Source organism: Equus asinus, chromosome 2, assembly GCF_041296235.1.
Source record: "Equus asinus isolate D_3611 breed Donkey chromosome 2, EquAss-T2T_v2, whole genome shotgun sequence".
Classification (NCBI taxonomy): Eukaryota; Metazoa; Chordata; class Mammalia; order Perissodactyla; family Equidae; genus Equus; species Equus asinus.
This window is the reverse complement of record NC_091791.1, coordinates 33,775,053-33,800,749: the sequence shown is the minus strand read 5'-3', so window position 1 is coordinate 33,800,749 and position 25,697 is coordinate 33,775,053. Positions and strand designations below refer to the sequence as shown.

General features: G+C 46.3%; 1 protein-coding gene across 50 annotated transcripts in view; it reads right to left on the bottom strand.

The window, feature by feature from the left end:
- The window catches only part of SORBS1 (sorbin and SH3 domain containing 1), a 219,134-nt gene that overhangs the window by 95,688 nt on the left and 97,749 nt on the right, over nucleotides 1–25,697 (bottom strand). For 24 of the 50 annotated variants that reach the window (XM_070486370.1, XM_070486391.1, XM_014858439.3 and 21 more), the window contains 6 exons: nucleotides 19,994–20,048; nucleotides 17,200–17,268; nucleotides 14,287–14,382; nucleotides 12,140–12,268; nucleotides 3,838–3,864; nucleotides 3,602–3,714 (listed from right to left, as the gene is read on the bottom strand). In XM_070486370.1, coding sequence (XP_070342471.1) covers nucleotides 3,602–3,714; nucleotides 3,838–3,864; nucleotides 12,140–12,268; nucleotides 14,287–14,382; nucleotides 17,200–17,268; nucleotides 19,994–20,003 — 444 coding nt within the window. In that variant the 5' untranslated portion in view covers nucleotides 20,004–20,048. The remainder of the gene's footprint in view (nucleotides 1–3,601; nucleotides 3,715–3,837; nucleotides 3,865–12,139; nucleotides 12,269–14,286; nucleotides 14,383–17,199; nucleotides 17,269–19,993; nucleotides 20,049–25,697) is intronic. The other 26 variants (XM_070486448.1, XM_044753537.2, XM_044753542.2 and 23 more) reach the window with 3 other exon arrangements.

Below are 25,697 nucleotides of genomic sequence, written 5' to 3'. Positions count from 1 at the left end.
TATAGACTGAATGTGTGTCCCCCAAAATTCATATCTTGAACCTCTAACCCCAAGTAATGGTATTTGGACGTGGAGCCCTCAGGAGGTGATTTGGGTTAGATGAGGTCCTGAGGGTGGGGTCTCTATGCTGGGATTAGTGTCCTCATAAGAAGACGTAGAGAGACCAGAGCTCTCACTTTCCACCAGGTGAGGACAGAGTGCAGAGGTGGCCGTCTACATGCCAGAAAGAGAGCTCTCACCAGGAAGTGAATTGGCTGGCACCTTGATCTTGGACTTCCCAGCCTCCAGAACTGTGAGAAATAAATGTCTGTTGTTTAATTACACCTGTAATATGGCTTACTTTGTTAAAGTAGGTAAAGCTAAGACACCTAGACTTCCTTCACTGGCCCCTATCTTCAAAGAAAGCCCAGTACTGGAATAAAACCAGAACCTTCCTCCAAATTGCACAGGTAAGGTATACTAGAGTTTGGGCAATAGCTGGTAAATAAGCTGTGATCAAAAACTAGGAGGGTACAAGGGTAGGGGTCTACTTTGGAGTTGTTTTTTATTTTATTTTGTGTGGTGTTTGGGTAGCAACTTTCCCTTCTGGAAAGGGATGTTAGCAAGGGTGAATAGGTGACAAATAAAAAAGTTTTATGAGTCTGGATTAGAGTATCAACCCAGAAATAGTAAGTAACCTGTCCCTTAACAAACTCAGTTTTCAAGTAACAAATGACCTGGATGAAGGAGAAACTATCTGGGTATCCTAGGCTACCTCGATGTCATGGGCACAGGGTGCCCAGGATGGTACGAGTGGAATGTGGCCTTATGTACCAGCCAGAAACAGAGATGAAGAGCCTCTATTCAGGAGTCAGCAGGACCAAACCTTCCAGATGTACTCACTTGGTTTCAGTGAACTTAGGCTGGAGGTTGGGGCATGTTTACAGACTAAACGACGCTCTCTAGAAACAAAATGTTTGAACTAGCCCGCACTAAACGGGGTAAGTTGATAATGGTTGTCAGGGAGGTAAGTAAAAGACAATTTTGAATTAGACTCTGGTGTACTTTTACTTTGAGCTCAAGTGTCCCACATGTGATTCCTTCTTGTCCAAAGATAGAATAGAAATCGGTTTCGATGAGTTTTTAACTTAATTTGGCCATGGCCATATATGGTGCCAAGGCTGCATTACATCAGGCACAAGCCTTCCCAGGGCTTTGACCCTGTAGAGAGGACGCTTCCCCAGAGTGTTGACAATGCACTCAGAGCCAAAGGCCTTCCTGTCCTGGGGCTTCTTTTAGCCCTAAAGAAGGAAGGGGACAGGCACAGTCACTTTACGTGGAAGGAACTACTTTCTGCTTTATTGTAAACACTGTAGGAACCACACAGGCAGTTGGCATTCCTCCCCAGCTGGCCACTAATGAAATTCTATTTCTCTTTTTAGAAGGCGGGGCAGTGAAAATATGGGGCTGCTTGAAGAATCTGATACGTTCCTAGTTTATACAGTTCCAGAAACTGGCAATCCTCACCTCTGCAGGGACCACCATGATGATGCTGTCAGAGAGAGGGAAGCCCTGGTTCTGTTACTGGGGATGAAGAGAGCAGGGCAGAAGGTCCAGGCTGGCAGGAGAAAAGGCAGCCTATGGGAGATCAGGAGAAAGGATTCCTCTCTGGCGCTTGAGTCTCCTGGACCCCAACTCAGTCCTTCTGAGAAAATGCTAGGCCTGCAGGGGTCTGAGAGTTTTCTTCAGCTGACATCAAGCCAGGGCAATCCCCAGCCCAGCCAGCCTTGGCTTTGTCTAAGCCAATGTGTACTGACAGCTCTGGCAACAGCTATATAGACATTTTTGCTCTCAAAAAACAAATCCAAAAGGTAATGCATGACCTAAAAGTTCTTGAAATTTGGATGGCCAATTTTACACTGAATATACAGAACAAAACCTCTATCTCAGCAATTTACCAGGTTCCCTTTAAGATGCCCCAGCAAAAGGAAAATTCTTGGATAGTGACAGATAAGAAAATACACTATTCATAGAAGATATTACAGGATGTTCACCCTTATTATGAGGCTCACCCTTATAAACTCCTTGAGGGCAATGTTTAACACCGTGATCTGGACACAAGAAACGCTCAATAAAGCTATGGTAAATAAATGTGTTTAAAATGAATTTTTATTTACTTTGCATACTCTTAAAACGATCTCTTTAGAGCTGTTTACAAAGCCAGAAGAAATCAGTGAATTATCCTTTGGGCTAAGCCACTGATAGTGGAAGAGGATGTGGTTCTACACTTGCCTGGATGATCAGCACTATTTCCTATCAGGACAGAGCCAAACACATCTGTTCTTGAGATGGCTGGGAAGGAAGTGTGCCACAGACAGCACACGAGCACACTGGGAAAGGTCTTAGAAATGGGAAAACTATGGGAAGTCATTTTCTGGACAACTGACCTCCCAAGTCCCCACATCTAAGGAGGACTTCAGGAGGCCGGACACACTTGTAGCTCCTGGTTCTGATCAGTGGCCCTGTATGCACACGACTGTACCTAGGGGAGGCAAGCTGCGGCAGGGGCGGAAAGCTTAGTGGTGCTGCTCAGCACACAAGGCAGATGATTCAGCAACCACTTCCAAGCCTGAGAGGACAAGGGTCTGCAGAGACGAAAGAAGACATCATCTGACTCGGTTTCATTTCAGGAGCCAGCACAATTTTATGTCCTCAGCAGCCAGACGATCATCAAAGAAGGGGGGTGGGAACCAGGAAGGCATGCGGAATCCCTGGGTTCCTCGTGAGCTCCGGGAGCACTTTCACAGAAGGCAGGCACAGGGAAGTGGACCACACAAGGAATGCATTATTGCCACATATTTCGAGCAGCACAGCTTCCTTTAAGAAAAGACTGCTCCATTCCACAGATGTGGCTCCTCTACATAAAAATACTCTTCCCAGATTGCCTGAATCAAAACAGGGTCTATTCTTTTCAGCAAAATGGCAAAGTAGCAACAGGGAGGGGAAGGAAGAAGGATCAGGAAAACAACCTAGGGGGATCCCGACTCCAACTGTACAACTTGGGGGGACCATCTTTTGTAGGGTAAAGGAAGGTGGTTTAAGCTCTGCTGTACTGCCATTCCAACTTCTAGCTGCCTGCTCCTGGGCCATGGGATTAGGGTCCGGCCACAGCTACCTGATTGATAAGGATAGAGTTGCTGGAACTCGTACAGCCCAAGTGCAGCAAATTAATGGAATAAACACAACAGCACACTCTTCTCTTGAATGTTACACTCTAAAGAGTTTTTAACCAACAGGCTCAGAACTTTTTCCCACTTATTCAAGGCTAAATGGATTCCCTCTTTCAGAACACTGCCACATGCATTTCAAACCTAGAAAACATCAGTCCTATATTTCCAGTGCCCTGGCACAGACCAACCTCATCCCACACTTCTGCTTCCCTTGACCCCAACTTCTCCCTAACTCTGGTCCTTGTAGAGCTTTTCCACAGTGGGCCAAACGTGCGACTCTGAACCTAGTCCATTATCCAGCTGAGCAAGCTGGACATCACCCATCGAAGCTAAAAGACTCAGAAACAGGCACCACTCACCAGCCCCCATGCCACCCTTGGGCACATGCCTACCTGGGGCTTGTCGGAAGGAAGGTTGGGATGCACACTTCTGTAGCCCTTGGCAGCAAGTGAAGAGGGTTGGGCGTTTCCATTGGCATCAGCGTTAGAAGAAAGCCTCCATTCATCTGAGAGATGGAAAAAAGAAAGAGAAACTCCTCACTCACAGGGAACACTCCTTGGTCCCCCTCTGGTTTAATAAGGGTCCCTGGTGGAAGGAAGGGACAGAAAGAACTCAAGAGAAACCATACCTGCTGAGGAATTCTCTGACTCCAGAACTACGTGTGGTGCAGAAAGGATGAAAACAAGAAGAGGGACAAGCAGAAATGGTTACATTGGCAGCAAACAAGCATGTACTGCAATAGAAAGACAAAAATCCAGCACCCCATTGCCTGACACAAAATACCCTCAGTCACGATGGCCTAATTACCATAGGAACCCACTCTAAACCATGATGTGCTCACAGGCACTGACCTTTGAAAACACAAGGCTCACATTCACAGTAATGAAGAAACAATTGTTCCTTGACATTCTTATTTTACAGACAAAAAGGCAACAGAACTCTACTGTCCAGTCCCTTCTCACTAACTCTCATTTCCCTTCTTCGAGCCTGATGTGGGCTCAGAACGACCTCTCCTCATTAGCAGCCTGGGCTAATTAACAGACCGGGAGAGGGAGAAGTAGATAAGCACTTTTTCCGTGGCTGTTGGTGCTGGGCTGGGGGGAGAACGTGATTTAAGCCCAGAGGTATCTGCTGTGATAAGGACTTTTTTTCTCCCTGCCTGCTTTTCTTCTTTCCATTAAACATGCCACATAAACATTTCAAAATCTAATCACCCTTTCTGCATTTTCATCACACGACAAGGCACGCTTGTCCTTCAGCCAGCTATCACCCTGCCCTCCCAGCCATCACCTAACATATCTGAGACCCCGAACCTCCCCTAACTTGACCCACCTGGCACCATGAGGCAACAGAGCACAGTGGTTACAAGCTCAGCTGGGAAGGCAGCTGGATCTCAACTCAAACCCTGGCTCTACCACCGAATGAGCTCTGTGACCCTGAGCAAGTTATAAGCCTCGGTTTTCCAGTCGAAAGTGGGGATAATGATATGCCTGGTTCATAAGTGTTATAAGAATTAAGTGATATAAAGCATGAGAAATGCTTAGCACGGTGCCTGGCAGAGCTCAGGAAATGTTTGCTATTTGTCATCATCTTCTGCATCATCTCTTGTTTCCATTCTCTATCCTTCACCTAGCCCAGGGGCTGGCAAACTTTTTCTACAAAGGGCCAAATAGTAAATATTTTAGGCTCTGCAGGCCGCACGGTCTCAGTTGAAACTATTCAAATCTGCTGTTGTAGCACAAAAGCAGATATAGACAAAATGTAAATGAATGAGCATGGCTGTGTTCCAAAAAACCTTTATTTATGGACACTAAAATTTGAATTTCATATAATTTTCAGGTGGCATACAATATTATTCTTTTGATTTCTCTTTCAACCCTTTAAAAATATAAAAACTACTCTTAGCTCATGGGCTATACCAAAATAGGTATGGGCCAGATCTGGCCCACAACCCTTCGTTGGTCAACCCATGATCTAGCCGATCCCTTAACTGGCTTCTTTTCCCTGGCTGCCTACTCTTGCCTTACCCTATATAGAGCTAAAGAGGGGGATAATATTCCAGCTCTCACAGCCCAAGCCTCCATTTCTATGTAGGTCCCTCAAGGACTAGAGGTGGGTTTTCCAGATGTCAAGTTTCCAGATGTCAGTGTCAAGTTAAACACCTTTCTAAGCACTAGACATTGTTAGTCACTTTTGCATCATTTTAGTATTTAACTTAGCGTACACACAAGTTTGTGAAGTAGGTAATCAAAACTTCATGGATGAGGAACAGAAAAGCCAACTGACTTGCCCAAAGTCATACAGCCAGGAAATGACACAGCAGTCAGCCAAGCTCTCCAGAATGAAGTACAGTGCTCTGTGTACCACCCACAGCCACCAGCCCCACACCAGCCACAAAGTAGAGCCTACATTCCAGGGAGGTGCTGGAAGCCAAAAGATGCTGGAGCAAAATGCAAGGCAGAGGAAAAGGTTTTGAGTGATTGGCATCCATGTATAGCAGTTTAGCTGCATCAGAATCACAAGGACAGCTTGGTAAAACTCAGACTACTGGGCCCATCCCCAGAGTTTCTGCCTTAGCAGGCGGGAGGTGGAGCCCAAGAATCTGCATTTCTAACATGATCCCAGGAGATGTGAAGGCTGATGGTCCACAGCCCACACTTGGAAAACTACTGATATAAGGTATACTTAAAAACATCCTTATTCTGGAAAACTAACTGTATCCGGTTTTGCTTATTTTTTCCCCCTCTAAGCCAGAGCACTTATAACATGTTTCAGTTGTATAGTCCTTTAGCAGGCTGCCCGTTACCTATGAATTATCCACAAAGCAGTGGCAGAAATATATTTGTCTTCTCTTCCCAACCACATAGTTGGGAAATTTACAAGACTTGAATTTTACTTCCATTACTGCAACGCACTGGCTTGTGTGACCAAAGGCAAGCTGTTAGTCACTCTAAACTTCATTTTTCTCATCTATAAAATATAATCCTTACCCAATGGACACCTCACAGGGTTGCTGAAGATCCAGAGATCAGGTATGTTAAGTATCCTAAAAGCAACCATTTTCAACACTGATGGCTGTATCCATCCAGATCCCTAGCCCAGAGATTTCTTTGTACCCAGCAGGCCCTCAAGCACCAGGTAACACATTGTGACAATGATTCTCCCTCCTCCCCTGCATCTATCACTTTTCTTATCCCATCTTCCTCTCTAAGTTATTTCTAGTCCACCTCTGTCAAGTCATTCTATCAAATTTGCTAGATTTACACCTACACTAAATATCAATAGGTTCTGAACAAAGGGCTATCAATAAAGGATACAAACTTTGTACATGGATTTGCAGGCACTTTATTTTGCCTCCTCTTTGGTTCACAGTTGGGTTGGTTCTACTCAGATGACACTGACAAACAAACGTGTCATGGAAAGTTGAGATGTATCTGTCCCTGCAAACCTCTAGGTATCAAAAAGGGACTACCATTTTGGCATCAGACTGCCTAATTTGAGTCCTTGATAACTGCACGTCCTGCAGCAAGTGACTTGGCCTCATCTATGAAATGAGATGCTGTGTACCTCTTTTGAGTCATAAGGACTAGATGGAAGTATCTGGCATAAAGTGTGTGCTTAGTAAAATCAGAATCCACAGCATAAGGGAAAAAATTTCCCCAGACAGAAATAAGAGTTGTTGACTTCTTCCATTTGATAAATAGCCTCAAGAACATAATATCCTTGGGGATCAACCTACTTTTACTTCTCATTCCAAGTCATTAAAACTGTTCCCCTTATCCTTCCCCAAAAAAGGCAGTTCCCAGGACCTCTCTCAGCATGCCTCTCTTCCTTATTAAAGGAGAGCTGCATTTCCGACATTCTATTATCCTTCATCTCTTACCTAGTCTTCTGAACCTTGAAGGTTGGGAGCAGCCCAAGGCCATCTGTGCCTGAGTGCAGCAGGTGAAATTTTATATACATAATCATCAATTATTAACTCTTGGTCGAGGAGACTGTCAAATGCTTCTTTCAATAAATGTTACTTCAGAGCTTGTGAGGGGGGAGGAAGGCCTTGGAAAGTTGGATCCTAGACAGGTTTTGCAGCCCTGAAGAGACCGAGCTTTTCCATAGTATAATTTACTTTGCCTTATCTTTTCCTCCATCTGTTCTTTACATACAAATCTTTTCTGGCCTGTGGCCACAGCCTCCTGATATTTTCTTTTATCTCATTCTGTACTAATTTCATTTTGGTCTATTCCAAAGTTGTTTTGCTGATCAGTTCTTCCTGTGATCTTAGGATAACTTTCATTGAGTCAGATTTGATGTATTCTGATAAAGTAAGCAAGAGTTAGAAGAGAGGTGTTAAAAGTGGGTCTAAGTGTTCCAGATCTTATTTGTGTTTTTTATTCATGCTGTGTGGTAAAGAATTTAACCTTACCTAAAAAAGTTGTCTGGCCTCTGCCATCTGGCTTCTGGGAGTTAATCTCTAAAAGCCCTTGGAATGTCACCATGATTGGAGTGTCTTTATGCCACACCAATAATGTGATTTAGGTTAGGGACTTTGAGCCATCAAGAGCTCAACCACCTAATGGACTGGTGAGTGCCATCTGTGCCACATGGGCAGTGGATAATGCTTACGTAATGCAGCCCCAACAAAAACTCTGGACACAACAGCTCAGGTGAAATCCCTGGTTGGCAATACTGAGGATACTGTCACACCTCAATGCTGGGAACTAACACATCCTGGCTCCACAGAAGAGGACAACAGAAGCTCCATGCTTGGTTCTTCTCCAGACTCCACCCTATGTGCTGCTTCCTCCAACTGATTTTAATCGCATCCTCTCCCTGTAATAAACTATAACTGTGATTATAACAGCTTTCCATGAGTTCTGTGAGTCCTTCTAGCAAATTATCGAAACTAAGAGTGGTTTTTGGGATCCCCTGAACTTGCAGTTGGCGTCAGAAGTGAGGGTGTTCTCTTGTGGGGACTTTTCCCCCTCAGTTTCTTGGTTGGCCCTAATTCTCACACATGAGCTCATAAAAAGGACTCAATTAACAGGGGTAGGAAGTGTGTTTAACTGCTTCAAGGTCAATTTTATGATTTTTTTTTTGCTATTGCCATTTCTGGAGAACAAATGTGAGGAAATGAGTTGATTGCAGCTCCAAGAATCTTTATGTCCAAAGCTAACTTTGCAGTCAAGAATCAGGCGGGAAGGACTGGAGCCAAGTGGCAAAGAATTAACAAAATGCAAAGGTTGAACTGGACTTTGGCTATGAGTCAGAACAAAGGGATTGATGGTCTTCAGGCTACACCAGACAGGAAACTTGGTATCACACCCACCACCAGTTCAGGCTCCCTGTCTCCACAAGCAAAAACACCCTGACCTAGGAACACAGACGAAGTCACTCTGAATCAACAGGGCCGACACCCGGACCTGGCCAGGCAATGATATCAGGCAGCAGGGATAAGGCGATGAGGTCTCTCCCAGGAGCAGGGAGTCAACACTAAGATTACTGCAGCTCTTTCCAGATGGTTCTGATCCGAAAACTAAGGCCCACATTCATAGATTAGGAGGCTGGCCAGGAAGCCATGGTTAGGGATCCAGAGTCAAGCTACCATTTGAGGGCAGGAGCCTGGAGGGTAGGTTTAAATTGGGCAACCCCAAGGTTGCCCATCATCTGTCACTCCACCTCAGAAAACGTCTCCATCTTCCCAATATTCACTTGGATGCAGACGGCTCCCAAATCCACACACTGGACTCCAAATTTCTAAATCCCTGTTAAAAGCTTCCTTTTAGAAGTCCTTCTCATGCCAAGAAACTCAACATGTCAAAAAATGGAATGCAACTTTCCTTCACAAATCTCCCATCACCATGCAACTACCTTCACAAATCCTCCACCACCATGAGGGCCACAATTATTCTCTTAGTCAACCCGGAAAGGCACTTCCTCGTCAGCGCTCCTTGAACACACTGTATCGAGCCCTGTCATTTCACTCTTCCAAATACACCTCTACACTTGGCCCCTGCTCTTCATTCCCACTGCCACCATGTTAGGCCCAGGTCCCCATGGCCTCTAACTGAAATTATGTCAAGTCTTTAATGGGCCTCTTGACCTGCAGTAACTAGAATGGTTACCATTAAAGGGCCCCTGCTGTGTGCCTGGCTCTGTGCTAAATCTTGATACGAAACAGCTCACTGAATCCCAACAACTCTATTGTAATCATCCCCATTTTAGAGATGAGGAAACTCTCCAAGGTTGAGTAATTTGCCCACATCACAAAGAGAAGAAGAGGCAGTGCTGAGCCTCAACAGAGGACTATGTGACTCAAAAACTATACTGTCTCTCCCAGGATGAGTGAGTTGGAGCAAGGACTGGAAGTGGGGGATAGCTCTGAAACTTGGGTGTCAAGGGGCCATATAAGGGAAGAAATTAGGACACAGGCACCAGGCAGTAGTGCACGACTGGAGCTTCCAGTCCAGGCAAATGATCAGCAACTTGGAGACCTAACAGGATGAAGAAAGGTGGTGAAGTGAGGAAGTAAGTCAGAGAAGGAACAGACACAGCAGCTGGAGGACTGATGGCTATCCTCTAATTCTTTAGAGTACTTGCATTATAGAACAAGATCTTTTTTCACTCAAATTAGCTGTTAGAAATTCATAGGAGACAGAATTATTTGGGGACTAGAGAGAGCTTACTAAAGTGCTCAAATCACGACTGTAGCATAAGCCTAGAGATAGTGGGGCCAAGAGTACTATTTGCATTCTATGTTAGTGCCACACTGTAACCACCAGGGGGCACTCAAGGCTCCCTCCCCTCCACCACTCAGATTCACCAACGGAAGAAAGGCTAGGCAGTTGATAAGATCATTTTACAGGTTCATGGGCTATAGGTATGGTCTTTCTCTTTAAATTATCCCTTAGGATTCTCTCTTCCCCAAATGTTCCCCAGCTTAGGAGCCGGATCTTCCCAGTTAGGCCTGGAGAGGTGGGATTAGGCTAGTCTTAAGAAGAAATTATTTTGCCTTCTTTCCTTAGACCCACCTTTCCTGGAGACGAAAGTGGTAAACTGCAGTGGGGCGACAGCCAGGTAGGTGTGAGTTCAGGAATATAGAGCCAAGAAGCTACTTTCAACTTGTAGTGCTGGGGGCCACTCATGCCTTCCCTGAGCCTAGGAGGAAAAAAGCCCTCTCCAGGGACCAACATTGCCAGAATGGGGCTGGCGCTCAAACCCTAGCCTGGACTCGTCCTTGGACAACTGCCTTGGCACCTGTGACAGGCGGCTGGGACAGGACAAGTCAATCTCCAGGATGCTGGGCAATGACCACCTCCATCCTATATAATTCCATCTTATCACAACATACCACTCCCCACTGTACCAAAAGGGTTTGTGTGCCCACTTCCTTTCCTCTCTGGTCTCAAGGGAGTGGCTATCACCCAAGTTCATTTTCTCCCTTCATTTCCTTCAAGAAAGAAAACTCCTGGGGCCGGCCCTGTGGCCTAGTGGTTAATTTCGGCACACTCCACTTCAGTAGCTTGAATTTGGTTCCCAGGTATGGACCTACACCACTTGTTGTCAGCCATTCCACATAGAAAACATAGGAAGACCAGTACAGACGTTAGCTCAGGGTGAATCTTCCTCAGCAAAAAAAGGGAGGGTGGGGAGGGAAGGGAAAGGGAGGGAGGGAGGAAAGAAGGAAGGGAAGGAGGGAGGGAGGAAGGAAGGAAGAAACTTCCATCTCCTACAACAGTAGCTCTCAAACGTGGTCCTTGGACGAGCAGCATCAACATGACCTGGGAACTTGCCAGAAACGCAAAACCTTGAACCCGACCTCAAACCTACAAATGGGAATCATGAATCCTAAAAGTCTGGCCTGGGGTGGTCTTTGTCTTTCTACTTGTCTTTGGACTCAAGGTGATTCTGATGCAGCTAAGGTATGGAACCACTGCCCTACGGAGTGGAGAGGAGCTGCCCCACCTTAACTAAGCTGACTGTGCCCATGGAACCTCAAAGTCAGTGTTTCCCAACTCCAAGAACACTTGGGTTGTGGAAAGCCTTCTCGAGAAAGCCCAAAATAATCACAATCATAACCTATTAACAGCAGCTAACATCTACCAGCTCACCCCATGTCACCAGTTGTGGTGCATAACACTTTACATACTTCATCCTCACAATAATGCTATGAGGCAGGTACAAGCATCAACCCCATTTTATAGATGGGATCGCCAAGGTTGCACAGCCAACAGGTGGCAGAGCAGGACGTGAACACAGACCTATCAGGATCCAAAGTCCCAGGTCTAAACCTCAACACCATGTTCTAGACAGCCCGGTTTCCCGCATGATGAGTCAGGGTGGGGAGGTGGGCTTCAGGTGGGTTTCTTTTGTCTCCTTTCACTCCTAGTTTGTATTGGCCTCAGAATTGCTCTCCTGATCCTGCTCCCTCAGCTGCAGGTCACCTCCCCAGGCCTGAACCCCCGACCCCACCTCTGCTTTCCTGGGCACTCGGTGAATCAGCCACCTGCACTTCTCAGTCTCCCCTGGCTTCTTCCCCTGCCCCAGCTAAGCTCTCAGAAGTGTGGATGGGCTCAGAGAAGCCTAATCTCTAGCCTAACTCACCACTCCCTCCCCATGCCCCTGAGCCACCTCTGTGCTCACAATGCAGGCTGCAGAGCCACCAGCTCTTTAACAAGGTTTCTGCTCATCTGCTCAGTCAAAAGCGAAAACAGTGGTGGTGACTGTTGTGCCTTCCCCTGAAGCAAGGCGTACCTGTCAGTTCAGGGCACTGACCACTACCCATCACAGAAGGGACAAGGAGCTGACTGACCCAGGGGCCCCTGGGAGAATTAGGAGGCAGCTGATGAATTCACGCCCTTCTAAGCAAAAGCATAAGACCTCCCGCCCTTCCCACGTGGCTTTGAACACCTCCCCCAGTCCCATGGGAAGCGCACCTGGTTTGCTTTCATGTTTCGGGGTTTCCTGAGGACTCACGGGGCCACTGCTCGGGATTTCCCTGTAAGAAGACGAGGCCCGGAGAGTCACTGCTCCTTTCCCAGTGCAGATTTTTGTAGGATCCATGTCTGAAAAGGAAAGACCCAAAGACAAGACTGAATCCAATGCTCCTGAAGGATTAGAGCAAGAGTCAGCAACTTGTTAGAGCTGGGGAATGAGATGAACCTGGTTACAGCCACACAGTCCGGTGGTCAATGAAAATTAATGTGTAGGTGGTGGAAAGGGACGAATCACATTTTCCGAGATTTACCATGTACCATGAGGTTAGGGGAACACGGAGGCAACAGTGAGTTCTGAGTAAATGTATGAGTTACAATATCAGCTGTAAACATTTCAAAATGAAAATGAGTTTATTCCTTTTATTAAATGAAGTTTAGCTTGGTGAGCAGACTGACCAATTAGTAAGGCACAGTTCAAGAATGAATTTGAGAGATTTCTCAAGGTCCCAGATCATCCTTCTAGAAGAGCACGTTGACAGCACAGAGAATTAGGCGGTGGTTCTGTGGAGAATCACTGCTCCCTGCAGTTCTCCAAAAGGGAACGGAAAAGAAAATCTCTGTATCAGCAAGTCAAGACCCCTGAAATGATGAGACAGGACACGCTGCCTGGGGAGAAAGATCCTGAGTGAGAGCCTCACATTCCAAGCTTAATTAAGGAAATTCACACCAAAGAAAACAACTAGAAATGCTAAATCCTTCAATGAACGGTGTTCATGGCACCCCCAGCTGAGGCTTCACTGGGTCCCGACCTCTCCTACAGTTTGCGCTGGCCTAATAACACACCCAGGTCATCTTTCAGAACCCCACTGAGGAGGACTTCAAAATAGGCTTCAAAAGATCTGAACGCTCAGCCTCAACGAAACTCGGTCATGGCGAGGCAAGAAACCAGTGCAGACCACACAGTTCTAGAAGGCACATGTGAAGGTTTCTCTTTGTGCAGCTGAGCTGGAGTGCATTCCACAGTTTATTTTCTCAAATTTCTCACAGCACAGCCTGGATCTCTGACCTAAAATTGTCAAGACTGGGATTACGGGGTAAAGTTTAAGTGGGCATTGGGCAGGATGTGGGCTCAGACACCCAACTCGTGCCCATTCCAGTGCCAGGATGAGAAGCAAAGCCTTTTCTGTCCTCTTTTCCACTTCGGCAGCCCCCTTCCCGACAACTCAGATGGAACAATCATTTGTATTATAGGGAGAACAGATCCACCCCATCAGCACCTCTTCCCCTGGAAGCAAAGCACGAAAGCACAATGGATGGCAGAGCGGCAGCAGCCCTGGAGAGCATCGGACTTGTCCAGCCCCATCAAGATAAGTGACCGATGTCACAAAACCATCAGGAAAACTGATTCATGGTCTTTTCAGAAGGACAAGGGGCAAACTGACAAATCCAGCCCATCCACAGGTTCCTGGATGCACAGCCAGATCTGCCCAACTCCTGAAAGCACCACTGGGATAAAATGCCACCTTGGCCTCACTTGTCCCGTTTTGTACAGAAGGAAGCTATGAGCCAGAGCTGACATCTGAACGGCACCCCTCCTTGGAGAGGAGAGGCAGGAAGTGACTGCAGGTGACATTGGGGTGGGGAATAGAGTGTTCTAGGACACGGCCCGGCCCGGCAGGCATCATGAGGTGCACCGAGGTTTAGTATGTAAGGCAGCTGCTTCAAGTTCAGCCCAATTCAGAGGTTCCTTGTATAACCACATTAACTCTCGGGGAGACCGGAGTTTTAAATAAAGTACTGAGAGCTGGAAACCTCTAGGGAGAGCCCCAGAAGTCCAGTGGCTCAGACTCATACCACAGTAAACGTCCAGCCTCTGGACGGACCTTCTCCTAAAGGGGGGGTGGGGGGGGGGGCACAGCATCCGCCATGTTAGTCCTTCCCCACACCTGCCAGCTTGCAGAAAAAAACCACACACACACATTCACATGCACACAGAGGAAGAAAGGAAACCAACTGAGGAAGTGAGAGGGAATGGCTCCTAAACATGCAAGGATTAAGCCACCACGTCCCTGTTAGAAGAAGAAAGGAAAACCATGCGTTATCTGCCAACAATTAAAAAAAAAAGAAACCAACCCAAGGAAAGATACCTGGAGGGAGTACTAGGCCTGAAGAGTTTCTCACTGTCTTCACAGGAATTATTTTAACAGCAGAAATAGAGCGTGCACGTAAAGGGTCGGCAGTTGCTGAAAACACAAAAGAGTAAATGGTGCATCCAGACAGAACATTTGGGAAACACTCAGGCAGTTGAGGAACTGCGCAGGGACAATAGGAGGAAGTCACCCATAAGAAAAGAACAATACGAAGAGCAGTGGATGCAGTAATTTAAAATAACCAGCTTTCTCTCTCGAGTTCCGCACCAAGACAGCAGAACCCTCCCTCCCTCCGTCACCCCAAGGCAGTTGGTCAGCGTTATCTGTGCCTCCTGCCACACCAGGAACTTGCCAAGGCTCTGGACAAAGAGACTTACAGAGATGCAGATGGCCTGGCAAACGGAGGAAGGGGAGAGCAATCAGGGTCCAAGGGGCCCCCTGGGAGAATGCCGGGGTGTCTGAGCTGGGGGAGGGCTCTGAGGAGGCGAGCTATGGCTCAAAGGCCCCGGATGAGTGGAGGAAGGAAAGGAACAAGGTCGTGAGTTGCCCCGTCCTTCCAGCCATCAGAGCTGCTTCCCCAGAACCATAACTTCTAGGGTCCTGGGCCTGCTCTAACAATCACAGCTCTCTGTCCCCAAGCAAATCAGAACCCCCATCTGTTGGGCAGCAGATGGTCGTGCTTAAACCCACCCGTTCCTGGACAAGAGGTTGCCAAGTGTCCGAGCGCATGCTCAAGACTCTGGGAAGCACCCAAGTGCACAGCCCAGGATGCTGACACCCAGCTGAGCTTTAAAGGAGCTGGGATAACTGCCTGGAATGTGGCAAGGGCTGCTGTCCTCAAATCCTGGGTGCTCATGCTCATCTATCCACAGACTTCTCTCAGGCCCCTGCCTCCTCAGATTCTGGAATCTCAGCGGTGGGCATATCCCCAAATCCCTCTTCCCAGAAGAAGCCTGTTGTGAGGCCTCCCCTCCTTCTCTCTCTTATGGCAGCAAATAGAGAGATGGGAGTTCAGGCACTACAGCACCAATGTCACCCCAGTGAGCAACACCCAGGGGTCTTGTGGCCCCAGAACCATGTAATAACTGGGGGGTAAAGCTGTTTGGGAAGCAAGACTCAGTGCTGCATCAGTATCGTGCTGGCAAGCCCGTCAAGGGACAGGAGGGAGGGAGGCACCTCGGCGATGGGTAGTCCACCTTCCAGTCCACCACGCTGCCATTTCATAAGGCATATGGCAGTTGATAACTAAGATGACAATACCACATGTATTAAGATACAAACATGCTTCCACAGCAATCCTATTGACTGCTTTTTATGACCACCTGGGAGACTGGCTGGGTGCGAGATTTTTGTTACCATTTTCAGAGGAAGAAGCAAGAGGCTCAGAGAGCTGCTCAGTCATCCAGTTCTCAAGTGAAGAGGCTGAGGCTGGAGCTCAGCTGTCCTGGCACCTGGTTCAGTGACCTCCTCCCAAGGCCACCTTGGTGACCTTCAGGTTGCACCTGCCTCTTTCGAATTAAAGGTGAGTCTTACTGAGAAGACAGTGGAATCCACCTCCACTTGCCACCCCATCCACACACCTCTGAAGACTCCTCTATCGAATTCATGGGATAGGGCCAATGGCCCCACAGGTTTTAAAAGCACCAGAGCCCCCACATCTCCCCATACCCCTCATCAGATGCTTAAACACTCCCCTGCAGGCACTCCACGGGCACTACCCTTTAACTCTGCCTGACAGAGTTGGCAACTTGGCCAAGGTTGTCCAAGACCCCAGGGACGCAGCTCCACACCATGAGTGGAGAAGGGCAGCTGGGCAGAGAAGCAAGGAGGCAAGGAGAACAGGAGAGTAGCAGGACCCGTCCTGCCACAGAGGAACCCAGCCCCCAGCTCCATACACCTCCTGCTCTCTATGCCTTCCCTGTCTGGCTGTTCCTTCTGACGTCACACTTTGCCCTGTCTCTAAAGGAATACATGGGAGAATGAGATGGAAACTACAAACAAAGGTCAAACATGCCAAACTCTCTGAAATGATTCTTTGAGAGATGGTGCATTTTGACTAAAATGCCCAGTGACAGGACTTTTGCCCTCCCTCCTTGATACCATAAAATTTAATGGGGTGAGCACTGATAGAAACACTGGAACTCAGAATTTGAAACAGGAAAAAACACTGCAGATTATCAAATTCCCTCATTTTCTAGATACGGGAACTCACAATCATGAAGACGAAGGACCTCCCAAGACATGTGTTTGTGAGCAGCAGAACCAGGTCTCAACCCATATCTCATCATGCCAACTCACACCACACTGCAAAGGTGGCACGGGAAGCCCTGCGGCCTGGGTACTTGGGCAGCCACGTTGAGACATTCAGGATGAGAGAATACGGGGCAAACGGGACCTCAAAGGTCACCTTATCCATCATCCATTTCACACTTAAATCTTTTGTCCTCAAATTTTTAAAAACTAAAAATATGAGAGAATTCAGGTCAAACTAATGCCACTGAAATAATTTATTTCAGCAATTTAGGCTCTTGCCTCAGGGTCAGGACCGTGAACATGTCACTATTTATTACAGGTGAAGGTGAAATGCCAGGTAAGGGAGACATCAGGCTGATAAATGCCACGCGCACAAGGCGTACCTTGGTCTGTGTATTTGATCTGTCATTCGCAGCATCCTGTGAGCTAGAGACAGTTTTTAATACGTCACCTCCCAGTGGGAAACAGCAGCCTCAGACTCACGAGATACAAGAACATGCTCACAGTCTCAGAAGGTCAGTCTGGGAAACAGGTCTCCAGTTCATGGCCTGATTAGACCAGTGATTGTTCCCACCAGGCAGGTGGCCCAGGCCGGACATACTCCACTCCTAGAAACACTTTCCAGTACCCAGCCAGGCTTCTCTTCAAGAGCCTTACCTTTGTCCTGCCCATTGCTGCCTGGGGCCAACCCATTCACCACGGCTTTAGAAGCACCAACGTCACATTCTGAAAAAAAGAAAGAAAAAGAGCACACAGCTTGCGATATGTGTCTCCATTTACTGAGTTTACATATAGTCTCTCTGTATAACCCAGATACATTCTATATAAAATGGTTTATATATATTCTGTTTCCTCAAATTCTGGGACTGAAGCCCTGTCCCAAATCCCCATAGCTCCTGTGGCTGAGACAATGTCACCCTACCTTGGCTCTTAACAATCAGCCGCCCTGACATAAACCATAGGGACAGGCCATCCTGGACACCCCTGGATCCAGACAGGAGGAGAGGCACCACCCCTCCCCACCAGCAGCCTGGCCCTCCTGACACCACCCCACAGGCTCTGTCCTGCTCGCTGGCCCCAGTCCACCTCCAGATGCAGGCTAATTCTCCAGACGCCAAAGTCTCCCCTGCACCTACATTCCTGGGATGGATGGAAGGTCAGAAGAAGAAGGTCAGAAATCCAAGTAAAAGAAACATCACAGCCTCCATCACCCCATCTGTTCTTTCTTTGACTACCCCTTCCACACACACCTGTCCTTGTGACCGTCTCTTCTCCAGGACTGTAGACCTCGCTTCAGGCCTCCCCAAGCCAGCATCAGGGCAGACTCTGGGCTTCCATCAGGCCCAGATCATGTCCTTCCTTTGCCTTTTTTTTTTCTTTTAATCAAACATAGTTAAACTTGAAGAATTTTTGAAAAATAATTCCATCACCTCAGACTCAAGTCTCTGCACAGCGTGTTGGTGTCCCGTTGCCTGGGTATGCCTCAGCTCCACCACACACTAGCTGCGTGATCCCAGACAAATCATTAAGCCCTCAGGGCTCTGGTTTCCCTGTCCACAGAATGGGTGGTAAACCTTGGCCACCATTGTGGGTTTGCCAGGAGAATGAAGGGAGACAACGCAAGAAAAGCACTTCCCCCGATGGCTGTCAGCCCAATCCAAACAGAATAAAAAGAATGCATCATTTTCACGCTGCACTTTCCACCAAAGGTTAAAACAAATGCTTTCTACATAGTTTCTTTCTTCCTAATGATCATTTTTAATGGTGGCATAATATTCCATCAAGTAAACATACATTTTGAACCTACTCATTCCCACCTTCAAGGCAGTAATGGTTTTGTTTTCTTCAAATTAAGATAGAAATTCCCAAGAGTGGGATTATCGGGCCAAAGGGTCTAGATTTTTTGGTATGAAATGCCTCCTTCCAGCTCCACGCCCGAGAGGAAGAACTCGGGGAAAAGTCCCACAGGCATTTCCACACCCTCCCCCTCCTGCCCGCCTCTCCATCTACTTCTTCACCTTCATTCATGCCAGGAACGGCAAGGCCAGTTTAGACTAACTCTGATATTAGAAGAGCAAGAAACTTTAGGTTGCAGAGTAAAAGTTAAAAAAAAGAAAGCCCTGGTCTGTTTTAAATGACAAAAACAAAAGGCCAAACAAACAACAACAAGCTACAAAGCAGGAGCTACTGGCAGTACCCAAGTCTACTTGGTCATAGGGGAAAAGAAGGTGAGTAGCCTCTTTACATACAGCAAAAGTGCTCAAAGAATTGGGGACAAGCCACGTCCCCCTCCTCGCAAAGAGGAAATCTGAGCTCATAACCCCCCGGCTGGAACACCAGCCATGTCCTGGGCATAGTACTTAGTACTTTAGAGGCACTGCCTCATTTAATCCTCACAAAATCTTGGTGAGTTGGCCCTTTTATGATGTCCATTTTACAGAGGAGAAGGCAGAGAAGAGCCCACCACAGGCTTAAGGCCACACAGTTAGTTGGCAGGTGAGGAAGCCACGTTGTGGCCCTGGACTGTTTCACTGGAGCCCTCGTTGGTCCTAAGCACACCCTATCCTGCACAGTTGAGGATTTGGCTAAAAGGACAGTGTAAGTCAATAAATGGAAAGGCTTTTTTTTAATCTACAGGAGTCTCTGATACACGCTGAAGATAATGCAGGATGGAGAGACCCGTGATTGAGACATCCACTGGGTCATCTCCTGCCCCTATTTAGATCACAGGTCTCGGGGAGGCTCCAGGGCAAGCCCAGCAGCCACAGTGGACCTAAATCTCCAGATGGAAACTTCTCTGCCTCGAATTCTAAACTAGAAAGCTAACAGGTCCTGGCTTCACACTGAGCAGGGAGCTGTTCCCTTCTCTGTCTTCCGTAGCCCATGCTTCCACCTCAGCTCTAAGCTAAAAATACTCAAAACTGGTCATTTGTTGAGGTCTTGATTGTTACCACCAAAGGCACAGCAAAAGGGTGAGCAAAGTGCCCTACCAGTCTGGACGAAGGAAGTAAGATAAGCTCACACCCCGGGGCAATTATGGTTGATTTGCTTACTTTTGCTGCAAGCACTCAGATTAAGAAATGCCACCGAAGTGTACACACATGTCAACACATATCAAATTGTATACTTAAAATATCCACAGTTTATTGCATGCCAATGTTATTTCAATAAAGTGGCTAAAAAGTAGAGGTAAAAGGAGCTATTATGAACATTAGGACATAGTGCATGTAAAGTGTATAGCACAGTTCTTGACACATAGTAGGTACTCAACAAGTCATTAATAATGAAGATGATGATGGTGATGACAATTTACAACAAAGCTCTGGGGCCTACCCAGGTCTCAAAAAATAAAAAATGAAATGCACTTGGGGCCTTCAGAGTAAGTGGGAAATCTGGATAAACTGCCCAGTTTTATAAATTTGTCAAGAAAAACAGGTTTTAAATGACTTACCAGAGCTCATGGTGGTGACAGGACAAGTTTTCTGCAACTAGGGCTCTGAACTGCTCTGCAGAAAAACAGCACACAATGGAATTGATGAACGGCAGGTTCAAGATAAATCCCTATGGTTCCCATTAAAAATGCAAACACCCTTTAGGACCCTTGACAAAACAGCTGAACCAGGAGTCACGTGGCCAGACTTCTGGTTCTTGGTCGGCTACGAACTAACACAACCTTGGGCACGTCACTCAACCTCCTCGGCCTCAGTTTTGTCACCCACCCTCAGTTTAGACACTATCCAAGATCTCCTCCAGCTCCAACCTTCTATTAAAAACCTCAAGTTACATGAGTGTACATGAGTCAGGGAGAGGGTGAAGGAAGGAACCAAAGTTTATGAGAATTGGTAAAATCACAACACAAACTGATTATCGGAGGTTAACAATAATAACATATAGTTTATTATGCACAAAGAAATGTTCTAGATGCTTTAAATACATTAATTTATTTGATCTTCACGACAACCCCACAAGGTAAGCACTGACACTATGTTTACACAGATGAGGAAACTGAGGCACAGAGAGGCGAACAGCTTGCCTGCCTCTGTGGCTGTGTTGATACTGGAGCCCCACCAGCCTGACATGAAGGCCCAGGTGCCTGGGCACTGCACTCTACGCCTTGAGGTGGGAACGCATCCATTTACGCACCACTGATATGTAAGTGGAAACCCTCTCATTCAATACAGTCATTCCTGAGTCCCCAGTAACCACTGATCTGCTTCCTGTCACTACCTCTTCTAGAATTTTATATAAATGGTGGTATAGTGTATACAATCTTGCGTTCCTGGCTTCTCTCACTTAACATAACAATTTAGCAGCTGGCCACATATGTGTGGATCTATTTCTGGATTTTATTCTGTTCCATTCATCTGTCCTTATCCAGTAACTCGTCTTGATTAATCTGGCTTTCTAACATGTCTTGAAATCAGGTAGTGTGAGTCTTCCAACTTCATTCTTTTTCAAAACCATTTTGGCTCTTCTAGATCCTCTGTATTTTCACATAAAGCTTAGAATCATCGATTTCTACCAAAAGCAAAAAAAGTCTGCTGGAATTTTGATTGGGATCATGTTGAATCTAGAGATCAATCTGTGTAAAATTAACATTTTAACACTATTGAATTCTCCAGTTCACGGGAATAGACTCTGTCTCCCTTCATGCAGGTCTTCTTTCCCTCAGCAACGTTTCGTAATTTTCAAAGGACAGGTTTTGCACATATTTTGAACAGCAAGGTCTAGTTGAACACATCGGAAGGACAATCAAAAAGCAAGTCTTCAGGATCTGTAGAACCTGCTGTTTAAAGTGTGGTCCCCAGACCAGCGGTATCAGCTGAGAGCTTATTAAAAATGCAGAAACTCAGACGTGACCCCACACCAATGAAATTGGAATCTGCCCTTTAACAAGATCCACAACTGGTCCCTGTGCACTTTAATGTGTGAGAAGCAGTGATGTAGAAGAAATCACACCCTGGCTCCTGAATTGTGTAATAAGAAGGTCAACATGTGCTCTGAGGGTCGGCACAAGGAGACACTTCAGTTTCCTTTTAAATGCACTGAAGCCGGGCACTGGGCTACTGCCTTGCTCGGTCATTGTCCTTGGAACTGACCGAGTAGAATTCTAAGGGCAAAAAGGAAATCATTCTAAGTCCTTTGCAGCCAAAATCCACAGTAACTTTGCTCTGTCACTGTCAAATACACCTGAGACTATGCGTGACCTTCAACAGCCCTCTCAGATAGTTCTCTAAGCTATGGAAACATTTGTTCGTTCAGTTAAGGAGCGCAACCTGCTGTGTTCTCTACGCCCCACTGGTTTCCAATCCTAGTTTTATGATCCCTCAGTTGGCCTCCCAGGACCAAAAGAGTTGTTGTGATATCATCCAAACATTTTCATTTTTAAAATAATGATGTTAAGGTTTTATTAACTCAACTTTTAAAAACATGACTGAAGAAATGTTTTTGATTCAACCATGAAGCTATCTTAACAGAAAGTATTTTTCTTTCTTTACAGTCCTTTCTAACCTTTATCTGCATAAATAGTATTTACATAGTTGTAAACATAATGTCTGGATAGCTTTGTGCTCTAATTTTTAAATTAAATATTTCATAAACAGTTTTCTGGATTTTTACATAGTCATCATAGCTATCATTTTAATGGATGTATAATATTTCATTGTAATAACACTCCATAAATCATTTACCAATTCCCTCTGTATAGATTAGTCTAATCCATCTTTTTTTTTGAGGATGATTAGCCCTGAGCTAACTACTGCCAATCCTCCTCTTTTTGCTGAGGAATACTGGCCCTGAGCTAACATCCGTGCCCATCTTCCTCTACTTTATATGTGGGACACCTGCCACAGCATGGCTTGCCAAGCAGTGCCATGTCCGCACCTGGGATCTGAACCGGCGAACCCCGGGCCACTGAAAAGCGGAACATGCGCACTTAACCGCTGAGCCACTGGGCCGGCCCCATCTTAATTTTACAAATAAGTACGTATCACAATGGCATTCTTAGGCTGGGGAAGAGATGAATGGCAGTGTCATGAATCACACAAAAAGGATGATGCCTCAACTTACACCTGATGAGTAATCACTGTCATCTGTGGTTAGCCCTTTGCACATTTTATATTTCTCAATATAGACACCAGTAATTTCTAACTGTCAGTCCCACTATTTCTTACAAACTGATCTAAAGTACAAATAGTCAGGGATAACATCTAAAATACCAACCATCATTTTGCCACAAATGTCCACCAACCAGAGTAGACGCCAGTTGTAGCATTCTCTAGGAGGCCCCTCCCCATACCAGGTGACAACCATTTAGTGGTTGGATTGTAAGAAGACGGAAGGAGAAAGGGCTCAGGGTGGTAGGACACTGTTTCAATATTTTAGGAACTAGTATGACAGAAGCAGGTGACAATGACAAGGCATAGGTGAGTACCAGCTCTGCACACACAGGCTTTTTGAGCAGTGGGTTCTATTGCATGCTCTTACTTGGTGATTGTTTGAATCTGCAGCAGGCGACACAGGAAATAGGGGGCAGTTTAAAATAAAATAAAAACTGCAGCAAGGGTGGCAGTAGCAGCTGTGCCAAGGACGGTGCCCAGTGTCCAGTTTTCGCCAGTGGTGGCGACAGCAGCGACATCCTATCCAGACTATTCCAGGGTCTGATTTTGGCGCTGATTCCAGCCAAGTCAGCCTCCTTGAATTCCTACCCCTGCTCTGAACGCAGTTCCCCAGCCTCCCATAAACTCCGTGAACTACCCAAGATTCTTGCCAATAAATCCTTCCCCAGTTTGAGTTAACCAGAGGCAGTTTCTGGTCATCTGCAACCCAAGAATCTCAACCAGCACAAGGTGAGACAGAGGAGGGAATCTCAAAGGTTTCATCTGAAGAGAAGAAACTTCATTCCTCTCTCCTGAAGTGGGGCCGGCCAGATCTGAATCTCAAGTGGCTCAGCAAATGGTTTTGTCTCTACAACCTGAAGAGCTCTGAGTCAGAAACGCAGGGATATGAACAGGAAGCTGCACAAACTGAGCCTACCCAGAAGAAAGCTGAAAGCTTGACAGTCATAATCTAGTCCCTGCAGTTTATTTAGAAACAGTACAAGCTATTACAATCATATGTAGAACATGAGGGTTTTTTTTATATAGAAACCTCTGACACAATATTTGTTTAAAAACTAAGCTGTAAAGAGCTTGATTTGGTTGAGAACATGATGGTACATCTTTGGAATGTGTCCCATAGGTCCCCTCCAAAGGAGGCAGGCACCTTTGGGTAAAAGCCAAAAAGATGAACTGTGCCATCTAGTGGCAAAACCAGACAGGTGCAAGTGGGCAGCTATGCCCCAGAGGGTTGCAGGAACCTACAAAGTGTCACAGCTTGGGTGGGCCAGGTAGGGTCAAGCTACCATTCCATCCCTTGGGCTGTTTGGGATCTACCATACTTGGTCAAAGCACAACAGCATCAACACAAACATTCCACCAGAAGAACAAGATGTGAAGTAGCCAGACTTGTAAAGAATTCATCCAGATAATTAACAGTTCGGCATGGTCCCTCCCTAATTCCACGACCCTATAATTCTGAGATAAGTCTTGATGACAGAGTGAATAATAATTAAAAAGCAAAAGTTACACTCACGCTTCCAGCTGAAATGGGATCCAGTAACTAAATATGGGTTGTTTACTGGGGAAGGAAAGAAGGTCCTTATATGGATGGTTCAGGGATATGCGAATAGGAAGAATCGAGTTTATCTGTAAAAATGAATTCGAGGTCCAGCAAAAGTTCTTGGAAGAGAATGAGGCTTGGGTTGACCTCTCACACAGCATGCTCCATCTTCTCCATAGCTTACCCCCACATACATACACACACACACAAACACACACGATCATAAGCATCATAAGTTTCTGGATGGGAGACACTGTGTCATCCTCAGGACTGAGCACACAGTGGGTGCTCAGTCATGAACTTTGCTCTTATCTTTATCTAGCCTTCAGAGTCTAACTTTGGAGTCGTATCTTCAAGAGAACCAGGAACCTCCTTAACTTCACTATAGTCAGTTAAAAGGAAGCTAGCTCCCTACTCCGACCAAACCCTGGTTATACTCTACAATCTGGGGCCTGATCTGATGTATTTTCAGCTCTTCAGATGGCTTGAAAAAAATAGGGACAGCTCACAAAACCCAAGAATAAGTGCTTGGCCTTATTGCTTTATATTTTGCTGATCCACCAGCAAAGCCACATTTCTCCAATTTTTTGACAGCTCATCTTCTTCTCAATCTCTATTAGTTCCATTTCTCTTCAAATGCACTCTCTACATTATTGGAGAGGGTGCAGAAGGCCCTTTAATAAAGCCAGAAAGGATAAACATTGAGTCGCTGACACTTCCTTTCAAGGGGAGGAAGTTAGGATAAACTTGACCCTGACATTAACTTTGGTCTGGAATCCCACGACATGCTGGGGGCTCAGAACACAACAAGCACAAGGTTTCAGTGAAAAGACCGATGGTTCTGGAGAGGGAGCAATAGGAAAACACATCACAAAGGCCATCCCCCATGTCCTCTCATTTCCTCCTGGAGTCCCTCCAACGTGGTTTCCGTTCTAACCAATTATCTGAAATGGCCTTCAGAAAGGTTTCCAGTGCACACACATGGCCAAACCCAACAGTTTCTGCACTGGTCGGGGCCTCAGTGACCTTTCCGCTGAATTCAAGACAGTTAACTCCTTCCTCCTCCCACACACACTTTCTGGTCCTGATTTCTAAGTGTCACTGTGGGCTGGTTTATCTTGGGCCATGAAGATCCTCCTTCTAGAACAGGGCCTCTGTGGTTCTTCTAGGAGTTTAAGAGCTAGAGGGGCCCTGAGCTGGGTCCTCATTCCTAACTACACACTTCCTTGGGGATTTCATCTGGAATATTAGAACCAGAAGGATCCACGCAGGTTACCTAGTCCATTTTCATAGTTTTTCCACCTGTATTGAAAGGAGGTTCCATGAGCCCCTTCTGGCTGCTGTGGGGGAACCCACCCACTCCCCAGCTTTCACTTCAACCCGGGCAGCAGTGCTTTCAGCGATTTCATTCATTTATATTTCCTGAGCTTCCCTTGGATAAATGGGTTCTGTGGCTACAAAAAAAGCAAAACAAAACAAAAAGTTCATAAACCAAA